Source organism: Mauremys reevesii, linkage group 3, assembly GCF_016161935.1.
Source record: "Mauremys reevesii isolate NIE-2019 linkage group 3, ASM1616193v1, whole genome shotgun sequence".
In the NCBI taxonomy this organism is placed as follows: Eukaryota; Metazoa; Chordata; order Testudines; family Geoemydidae; genus Mauremys; species Mauremys reevesii.
Window position 1 is genome coordinate 91,629,585 of NC_052625.1, and position 10,881 is coordinate 91,640,465.

At 48.8% G+C, this 10,881-nt stretch overlaps 1 protein-coding gene across 1 annotated transcript; it reads right to left on the reverse strand.

The window, feature by feature from the left end:
• Positions 1 to 653: 653 nt before the first annotated feature.
• On the reverse strand, positions 654 to 4,854 carry MRPL18 (mitochondrial ribosomal protein L18). Its single transcript, XM_039529633.1, has 4 exons — positions 4,588 to 4,854; positions 3,003 to 3,186; positions 1,494 to 1,728; positions 654 to 1,135 (listed from the first exon to the last, which is right to left on the reverse strand). The coding sequence occupies exons 1-4, from the start codon at positions 4,652 to 4,654 to the stop codon at positions 1,064 to 1,066; spliced, it is 558 nt and encodes a 185-aa protein (XP_039385567.1). The 5' UTR covers positions 4,655 to 4,854; the 3' UTR covers positions 654 to 1,063.
• Positions 4,855 to 10,881: the final 6,027 nt, after the last annotated feature.

Here is a 10,881-nt window from a genome sequence, read left to right on the forward strand (position 1 = left end):
TAACCAGGATCTTTTCTTGGGCTAGTACTATTCCATTATCTATTCATGATTTGAAAAATATAAAAATCAGTGTCGCTAAAGTTTGCAGCTCACCTGTTTTTTGCATCAAGTAGTAAATGACTGGTCAATTACACAGAGCACCTTGGACCACTTGACAAACTGGGCTCATTTGAACATGTGTTTTAATGAAGCCAAATGCAAGGTCATATTTAGGAAAAAGAAAAATGCAGGTCACACCTGCAGCATGGTGGACTGTAATCCAGCGACTCTAGAAAAGATTCAGGGATCATGACAGATAACCAAGTGAACATGAGCTCCCAGTGGGATGCTGTGGCTAACAGGACTAATGTGATTCTTGGATGCATAAGCAAAGTACTGTAAAATAGGGAAATTACTTCTGTATATAGCACTGGGAAAATCATTACATGTTTTCTGCTTCTAGTGTCCACACATCAGAAGCGATGTTGAATTGGAAAGGATTAAAAAGGGCTACAAGACTGGTTTGGGGAAGTGCAATATATTTTGCTTATATGTCAAGTCAGTTCTTATAGGTACCTGCATGGTGAGAAGATTCCAAATAGTAGTGATCTTTGTCAGATAGATTAAAGGCATCCAATAGCTGGAAGTTACATAACTTCATATTAGAAATAAAGTGCAAGGGTTTTTTTAAATTTTATTTAAACAAAGTGAGTGTAATTAACCATTGACAAATATACCAAAGGATGTGGTAAATTCTCCATTACCTGAAGTTTACATCAAAACTGGATGTCTACAAATCTAGACTTGATCTAGCTCAACCACAAGATATGGGCTTGAAGGAGTAGTTACTGGGTGAAATTGTGGCCTGATTAGATCATAATGATTTTTTCTAGCCTTAAAATCTTTGAACAAGTTAGAGTTGAAGTCAACAAAAAGAAAAAAATCAGCATCACTTATTTATTATAATAAGATGCTATGCTCCATGTTGTCCCAGCTCTGGGCCTGAATTACTTCTTTGCCCACTCCTGTATGAGAGCAGTTGTTTGACAGTCCTTTATAAGAAATTTTGCCCACCGTCTTCATCTTATTGATAGATTCTTCGAGGCTCACCCACGACGACACCACCATCTGTCACAGCCTTTTGAAATCGCTGGATCTGGTTTTAAAGAAGGGAAACAGCTGTAAAATATGAAGGTTTAAAGTAGTCTTCATCCCCCCTATCGTCCCCCCACCAATTAAATCTGCCAGTACTGGAATAACAGGGGTCCTACAAATTAGTGTTGAGATGCAAAGCCATGGAGGCCCCCTGAACTGCAACAACAGAAGAAGGTGTTGCTTGTCAGAGATAAGATGCTCTGGTAGGATGTCCACATGGCTCTGAGCTGAAAGAAGAGGGGACTGTGTAGTTCTTTCTTGGTTAAGGTACATTGCTTGAGCCACCTGAGGATCACTTTAGTGTTCAAGAGCAGTAAAATTTGTGTAAAGAAATCAAGTGCAAGGAGACGGATGCTTACCGAGTCACAGTGATATTCCCACGGGATAACAGCTTTAAAGGTCACAAAGTTGATTCCTGCTTCCAGACAGCGTTGTGCCACCACACGCCCAATATTTTCACATGCCGCCACTCCCTTGGGACTGTACAGATGTCTCTTTATGGCCCACTCACGGGTGGAGGCTGAGACAATGACATTCCCACTGCAATGCTCAACAAAGGCCTCCACATAGTGCTGTGTCCGCTCAAGCCGTAGTCTGGATGAGGGGAAAAATAAGTATCAAGGAACATGAAAGCTAATCACAGAATAACAAATCACTGCTCAAGAACTCCATTTAATTATTTGTTATTTTAGACTGTCACACAGAAAGAAAGACAGCTTCAGTATTCTGCAGCAAGGGAGATGTAGGTTAGATAGGAGAAAAAGCTTTTTAACTATAAGGATAGCTAAACTCCAGAACAGGCTTCCAAGAGAGGTTGTGAAATCCCCATAATTGGCAGTTTTTAAGAACAGGTTGGACAAACACCTGCCAGGGATAATTTAGGTTTACTTGGTGCTGCCTCTGCACAGAGGACTGGACTTGATGACCTCTTGAGGCCAGCCCTACATTTCTACGATTATTTGTTTACAACTCTGAAAACAAAACTTTTAGGAAAAAAAGCTAAAAGTTGATAAGTTACAATATATGTGACTATGGCATCATTTCTAAATTTTAAAACAAGGAAAATAGTCAAGGACATCATACATTTTGTGGTTTTCACTTATCAAGTAGAAAGAAAAGCACTACAACAACCTTAACATTGACTCATGGATTTTTAAAAGTAATTGTTATCTAAATATTGTCTTTTACGGGACACTATTAGGGGAAATATCAGGTGCCGGGATTCTGAACCTTTTTTTTTTTTCCATACCAGAGCCCAGAAGCAAAAGACACTCTGAAGAGGTAACTAGAACTCTAAGTAAAACTTCTGAAACACGTTTTAAGGCTGCAAACGTTATTGCTTGTTCAAAAGTTTGCAAGTTTTGTTTTTTTTTTCACTGATGTTATTCTCATTTGTAAGTATTTTTTGTCCACTGAGGTATTCAGACTTTTATAAGTGGAACCTTAAAGCAATAATTCCCACACAATATGTTTACTTATATTCATCTAAAGATTTCAGAGCTATTCAGAAAACAAGATATTTCTCTGGAATTAAAAGCTCATTCACAACTTTTCTATTTCATTTGGAATCAACAGCAGAGAATTCTAACTTGCTAATATTTCTATTTATTGGTACACTAAAACACTGTGGCCTGTAGTCTCAGGAGCGATTAGTGATTTTGCTTGCCCAACTTGAACATCTTTAAGGGCCCCGATTTTCAGATGGCAAGTGCTCAGCACACTTTAAGGTGTATCTTGTTTTCTGAATGGAGTGAAATCTTCAGCTGAATCTAAATAAAAATATTGTAGTGTGGGAGTTATGACTTTAAGGTTACAATCTAGATGTATTTTGTTAAGCCTGCACTATTGTTAACAGATTTCTGACTCACCTATGCCAATACTCTCTCTTGGGCCATGTTGTTTCCCAGCCCCGTTCCTTCCTTGCTAGTGCCAGCTGCTCCAAGTTACGAGGATTTCGGTTGATGAAATCTGGGGCAACAACCTCATTTTCCTTTGTGTCCACTTCACCCTCAGTGGTTCTGAAGCTGGCTACAGCAGATATGAAACGAAGCCCTTGGGGGAAAATCAGGAAAAGAAGAAAGAACTAGAATATACACAGAATACATAGATTGAGTCTACAAAGCCTGAAATGTAGAATTAGTGAGCTGAAGATTTTGGGTGAAAATCTTAGCGGAACTGAACAGTTTTCCACAATATGTGGGCTGAGTTGTAAGTTTGAATGCAGAAGGCATACCACATTTCCACTTACGGTCTGCAAAAGTGAGTTGACAGTTTTTTTGTGCCTATAACCCAAAGGCATAAATGACAGAAAGATTATATAAAGATTAAAAAATTATTCTTAATAAAAATAAGTAATTGCCCAGGCAACTGCCTGGGTAACTGAATAAAGACATCCTAGACACCTTTGCCAACGTAGTTGAAACCTGATTTGCAATATTGATTTCTAGCTGGACAGTTGTATGTGCAGATTGCAAATGTCAAAACTGGATAATTTCATGATGCAGAAAAACTTCTAATAGAAACTGATCACTGTTTATAATGAATAGTGCCCTCCATTTTGAAGGGTCCAGTAAGATTTGCGTACATAGATCACTTCATTATCCATTCATATTCAAGCTGCTCTGGGGTGAAGTAACTGTTTGACAGTGCACAGCTGTGTAACAATGTTGGGCAGGAACCAAAAGTTAGAATATTCAGAAGAGGGATACAAGCATCATTTAGGTATGTCAATGCTATCAATGTTAACATTCCTTCTTATAAAAATGTGCCACTGGGATCTTCAGTAACCACATATGGGAAAGACCTTGGCATTCAGATACCACAGTAAGAATCTAGGAAAAGCTTCCCCATGTAGGCAAATTATACTATTATGACTCATTACAGGGTGTCTTGCTCCTTCTTCTGAAGCATTTAGTTCAGGGAGGCATCAGAAACACAACAAATAACTAGATTAACAATTAGTCTGTGTATGGTGATTCTTGCATTCCTCTAAATGCCTTGGTACCAAAGGCAGCACCTACCGGCACAGAGTATTCCCAATACTTTCCTGGAGCACTGGGTTCGCCCTAACCCAGAGGAAAGCTTGCAACCAACAGATCTTCCTAAAGCACCCGTGTTTCCGTGAAAGGCTCCCTGCCAATGCGCTGTCCCAGGCCAGAGCTGACCGGCCTGAAGCGGGTCGGCTCACTAAGCCTGGGGCACGACCCGTGCAAGAGGCTCAGTCCCTAAAACAAACGTCTCGCGCCCACCCTCCAGGGGCCGCCCCGGGAAGCCTCCCGTCCGCCTGGCAGCCCAGAGCGGGATACCGGGACCAGCGCGTTGAGCGTCGGTGACACTTTGTTTCGCTGCTCGCCCATGGCCCTGGCGCGCTGGCACCCGAGGCCCGGCCAGCCCCGCGCGGGCGGAGCATCGCGGGGGTACCAGGGGCGGGTGCGGGCAATCGCGGGGAACCACCTTTTCCGGCTCCCTGGAGCTTCCCGGCCGCGGCACCCAGCAGCAGCCCCCGGCTCCTCAGCGCCATCGTGGCCGGGCAGAAGTCGCGGTGAAACGGCCCCCGCACTCACTGCCGCCTGGGAGCCGCCATCTTTGCTGAACCGACCGGCTCGGCTGCTCCGGAAGCAGACAACTAACTTCCGCCCTCACAGCGCCAGCCGCCCATGGCAGCCGCCCTTCCACAGCGGGGGCGGAGCTAAGCGGGGTCAGCCGGCCCCGGCGAGACGCAGGCGCCCCACGTGCACAGCGCCTGCGTGCGGGGTGGGTCCGAGCTCGCTGTGCCCCCAATAACCCTCGTGCTCAGCGGCGTTTCCCTCCTGGGGTCCGGGAACGGTTTTAGCCTTTGTAGGCTCTCACGGGAGGCAGGTGGTAGAGGACAAGCGCCTGCCTCGGATTGCTGTGGCTCACCCCCTCAGTCCCCGGGCCAGAAATAAACCAAAGCGCTAGGACAATGTTCTCCAACCTTTTTACACCCAAGATCACTTTTTGAATTTAAGGGCACCCTAGGATCTACCCCACCACTTCCTCAAAGCTCCACCCCGCTCACTGCATTTCCCCTTCTCTTCCTCCCTCACTCTCCCCCGCATCCTCAACTCACTTTCACTGAGCTGGGGAAGGGGGTGGGGTCTGGGTAGGGTGACCAGACAGCAAATGTGAAAAATCAAGATGGGGATCAGGGGGTAATAGGCGCCTGTATAAGAAAAAGACCCAAAAGTTATGACTGTCCCTATAAAATTGGGACATCTGGTCACCCTAGCTCTGGGCTGGGGCCTAGGGATTTGCAGTGTGGGAAGGGGCTCTGGGCTGAGCCTGGGGCAGGGTGTTGGGGTGTGTAGCGAGTCGGTGTGGCTCCCCTCCTGCCCAGCAGAGGGCGCTCCCTCCCAGAAGCCCAGCTGGGCTGAGTCACCACTTCCTGTCCCCGCCCCCCGGAAGTCAAGGGGCGGGACAGGAAGTAGAAAAGGAGAACGCCAGACCTCAGTCAGGAGCCAGCCACCGCCGCGAGCAGATGTGCCGGCGGGAGCTCCGGACTGGGAACCCTCCAGGACCCGAGGCGGCGATCCGGATTGGCCCCCGCTGCCCCGTGCCCGGTACGAAGAGGAACCTGCGGAACTTCCCCGGGATCGGAACCCGGAGCAGCCGCCTGGACTTCCTTCCGCCCGGTACGAGGAGGAGCCGCCGCCGCCGCTTCCACCCTGCTGTTACCCGGAGGAGCCATCGGAGGCAGCCGGACCGGACTTCCAGCAGGAGTTGCCGGACCTGCCCCCAAGCCCTGGTCCCGAGGAGCCCATGCAGATGGACTGGCCCGACCTCCCGGCGACCGAGGAGCAGGTACCCACGGAGGGGGAGATGGACTGTAGCCCGGGGATAGCCGACCTCGGTCAGGCTATAGGCACCTAGGTGCCCATGTTGGTGTGTTTCGGTCAGGACCCCACTGACCAGCGGCCGTGCTAGCCGCTAATAGGGCCCCGGGCTGGGACACAGTGGAGTGGGTGGGCCTGTGTCCCCCCTGCCACCCCACTCGCGGGTGGCAGTCTCCCCCTCACCCCAGAGCAGACAGACGCCTGCACTAATTTGAGCGATTGTTATTGCTCAGCTCCTGCCACCAGGACCTGAGCCCTGTAAACTGCTGCCGGCCCAGCCCCCTGCTCCAGAGGGCCTGGGCCTATTTGTACTGCTGCCGGCCCAGCCCCCTGCTCCAGAGGGCCTGGGCCTATTTGTACTGCTGCCGGCCCAGCCCCCTGCTCCAGAGGGCCTGGGCCTATTTGTACTGCTGCCGGCCCAGCCCCCTGCTCCAGAGGGCCTGGGCCTATTTGTACTGCTGCCGGCCCAGCCCCCTGCTCCAGAGGGCCTGGGCCTATTTGTTCTGCTGCCGGCCCAGCCCCCTGCTCCAGAGGGCCTGGGCCTATTTGTACTGCTGCCGGCCCAGCCCCCTGCTCCAGAGGGCCTGGGCCTTATTGAGACTGATTGCTGTTACCCAAGCCCCTGCTCCAGAGGGCCTGGGCCTTATTGAGACTGATTGCTGTTACCCAAGCCCCTGCTCCAGAGGGCCTGGGGTTTATTGAGACTGATTGCTGTTACCCAAGCCCCTGCTCCAGAGGGCCTGGGCTTGTAGACTGATTGCTGTTACCCAAGCCCCTGTTCCAGAGGGCCTGGGGTTTATTGAGACTGATTGCTGTCACCCAGCCCCCTGCTCCAGAGGGCCTGGGCTCCTATTGAACTGTGGTTATCCAGCCCCCCCTGTTCCAGAGGGCCTGGCCCTGTTGAGGCTGACTGTTGTCACCCAGCCCCCTGCTCCAGAGGGCCTGGGCCTGCCTCGAACTATTGTTATTCAGCCCCGCCCCCTGATCCAGAGGGCCTGAGAACAGGAGGTGTTGTCTTGCCGTCTGAAGTCTTGCTGTCCCACCAGTTAGAGGGGACAAGAAGCGAGTCGGTGTGGCTCCCCTCCCGCCAGCCGGAGAGTTGAGCCCCGACCAACAGCTTACAGGGTGTAGGAGGAGGAACGGTGTGCTGGCTCCAGGAGGGGACTCAGGGTTGGGGTGCTAGCTCTGGGAGGGGGCTCAGGGTTGGGGTGCAAGAGGTTTGGGGTACTGGCTCATGGCTGGGGCTTGCAGTGCAGGAGGGGGTTTGTGGTACTGGCTCCAGGAGGGGGCTCAGGTCTGGGGGTTAGGCTGCAGCCTCCCGCTGGGCAGCACTTACCTCCAGTGGTCTGTGGTGCAGCGTAGCTGCTGCTAACGCAGGCTCCTCGCCTACCAGGCCCCACACTGCTCCTGGAAGGGGCCAACACACCCCTGTGGGGAGCGTGTGGCTGTGTGTGCTGCCCTTCTCTGCAAGCTCTGCTCCTGCAGCTCCCATTGGCCACAGTTCCCCATTCCTAACCAACTGGAGCTGCAGGGGCAGTGTTTGCAGGCAGGAGCAGCACATGGAGGAAGACAACCCACCCACCCACCCACACAGGGCAGGCAGGGAGCCTGCCTTAGCGGCAGCCCCACTTCTTCACCAAAGATCGCTATCAACTGGGAGATCCTCTAGGATCAACCAGTTGATAGCCATCGACCAATTGGTGACCACTGCTCTAGGAAAAGGGGATTAAGTGAAATTTCCTGAATCCCTGCCATTTCTCCAATAGGGAACCATCTATGCACAGGATGGGATGTCTCAAAAGCGTGTCTTTTATTTCTCCTTCCTTACTAGTTAGTAGGCAGCTCATATTGAGTGAATTTGCTGAAAGGCTGGTCAGGTTAGATACAATTTTTAAGTTACTTTTAATTTCTATATATTTTTTTACAATTTACATTTAAAAAAATTTAAATAAGATTTGTATATACTTGTCACTAGTTCTTTATTTCTCATTAAATCTGTTTACAGCTATACACTCTACAAGCATTAGCCTTACAGGCTAGCATTTAAGTCTTATTATCCTATCTTTAAAAATGGAGATAGAAATTATCTTAGCAGATGAAAAAGCAGCAAAGAGTCCTGTGGTACCTTATAGACTAACAGAAATTTTGGAGCATGAGCTTTCGTGGGTGAATACCCACTTCGTCGGATACATGTAGTGGAAATTTCCAGGGGCAGGTATATATATGCAAGCAAGAAGCAGGCTAGAGATAACAAGGTTAGTTCAATAGGGAGGATGAGGCCCTGTTCTAGCAGTTGAGGTGTGAAAACCAAGGGAGGAGAAACTGGTTCTGTAGTTGGCAAGCCATTCACAGTCTTTGTTTAATCTTGAGCTGATGGTGTCAAATTTGCAGATGAACTGGAGCTCAGCAATTTCTCTTTGAAGTCTGGTCCTGAAGTTTTTTTGCTGCAGGATGACTACCTTTAAATCTGCTATTGTGTGTCTCCTACATGTTTTTGTATATTGCCATTCCTAATATCTGATTTGTGTCCATTTATCCTTTACAGATCCAGACTAACACGGCTACCCCTCTGATACTTAGCTGATGAAATATCTAAAATGTATACAAGAGATATCTGGGGCAGACAGAGATTGTGCAGATCAAGAAAATCTTACTATAGAATAAGATGAACAGAAATGGGAGTGTTGCTCCACCATAGAGAACATTATTCTTGATTGCCTAATTTTTAAATATAAAGTACTCAATGAGAAATTCTATGTGGCCTTTGGTAGAATCAAAAGCTGGTTTGAAGTTTACAATCAGACATTTCAGGACAGCTTGGTTCAAACTAGAATTTACCCAAGCACATTATGCCTTCTCAGATCTGTGTGTGACCTCACTAAGGCCAGAATTAGAGAAGGAAGGCAAGGTGACTCCACCAGCATTTTCGGGAATTTCAAAGGGGGGCTAGATTAAGCAGAGATGACTTCTGGCTCTTTATTTAATATATATTTTTTAATATTAATAACAAAAGAAAAATTAAAGGAGCTTGTTATTCTTAGGTTGACTGAAGTGTTGGGTAGTGCTGTACATTTGGTTAATTTTGCAATTAGTTATCAAGCTAAAATGCAGTTTCGTGGGGCTGCAGACTACTGAAAAACTATGAAAACTGTATTGGATTACTTTTGAAGATGATAATGGCTCCGCTCTGCTCAATTCCAAGGTTACACCAAGTACTAGGGAATTAGCCCTGTGCCTTGTTGCTAACATGCAAGAAGACATCGGCTAGTTTTATGACTACTAAGGCAACACCTTAGCTTCCTGCAGTTAAAACCTCCCAAGTCCAGGGAGGACACTTGCAGTTTCCAACAATCCCGGCGCTGGAGAAGGGGCAGGGATTGGAGGGTCAACGTGGGCCTGGGGCGGCGTGGCCCTGGCAGATCTAGGGCTTCCACGGTCCGGGACCCACTGCCAGCGGGCGCGAAGCTAGTCTGCAGTTTGTTTCCTCACTGTTAGGTGAAGCCCAATGACACGAACATGTGGGACTGAGAGCGTCCAAACCACTCAGCACTGAGCCCCCAGGGACTGCGCCCTGCTGGGCCAGCCCCTTGTGTGTGTGGCATGAGGGCGGGGGCACGCTGGGCCCCGCCCAGAGACAGGCACTGAAACTCGCTCATGCCATGCAGGGGAGGTGCTGTCTCGGCAGTGGCTTTGTCCCTGTGAAGCAGTGGTTCCTAAACTGGTGTTTGTGAACCCCTGGGGGTTCACGCAATGTTATTGGGGATTCTTGGGAAAAAAAATCCCTAATGGCAGTGTGATGGTGCGGTTCTGGAGGGACCCAACTGAGAGTGCCAATTCAGGAGCAATTGCTTAAACAGGGCAGTTACAGCCCAAGGCTGGGGTTTCCCCACCTCTGAGGGCAAACCAAACCAGCCAGACAAAGAGGACTTTGGTTTCACTCCACTGGCTAACCACAAGTCACACAAGCAATTCCCTTAGACACTCCAGTCTCCCAGTATCACCATCAGTGCCACTCATCCTAGGGGTGAATGGTTATGAAAACCAACACCCCAATAAAATAAAAAGGTTCTCTTGATCCCAAAGAATCAAGCCCCAGACCCAGGTCAATTTACACATCAGATCTTACCCACAAATCACACTGTTGCCAATCCTTTAGAATCTAAAATCTAAAGGTTTATTCATAAAAGGAAAAAGATATAGATGAGATCTAGAATTGGTTAAATGGAATCAATTACATACAGTAATGGCAAAGTTCTTAGTTCAGGCTTGTAGCAGTGATGAAGTAAACTGCAGGTTTAAATCAAGTCTCTGGAGTACATCCCCCACTGGGATGGGTCAACAGTCCTTTGTTCAGAGCTTCAGTTTGTAGCAAAGTTCCTCCAGAGGTAAGAAGCAGGATTGAAGACAAGATGGAGATGAGGCATCAGCCTTATATAGTCTTTTCCTGGTGGAAGAACCTCTTTGTTCTTACTGTGGAAAATTACAGCAAAATGGAGGCTGGAGTCACATGGGCAAGTCCCTGCATACTTTGCTGAGTTACAAGGCGTATCTGCCTCCTCTCCATGGGTCAATTGTGTAGCTGATGGTGCTTAATGGGCCATCAAGCAGGCTAGGCAGAGCTAACACCAACTTGTCTGGGATGTCTCCCAGAATCACAGCACTAATTTGAAATACAGACAGTATAGAGCAGGGGTCTCAAACATGCGGCCCGCGGAGCTCTTCCCTGCAGCCCGCGGAGCTCCCCAGGGCCGCCCAGAGGGGGGGGCAAAGGGGGCAATTTGCCCCGGGCTCCGCAGGGGCCCCCAAGAGAAAAGCGGAGGCTCCCACCTCCGCCCCTCTCCTGGAGCCTCGGCGCATAGAGCGCCGAGTCTCCGTCCGAGCGCCTGAGCCCCGC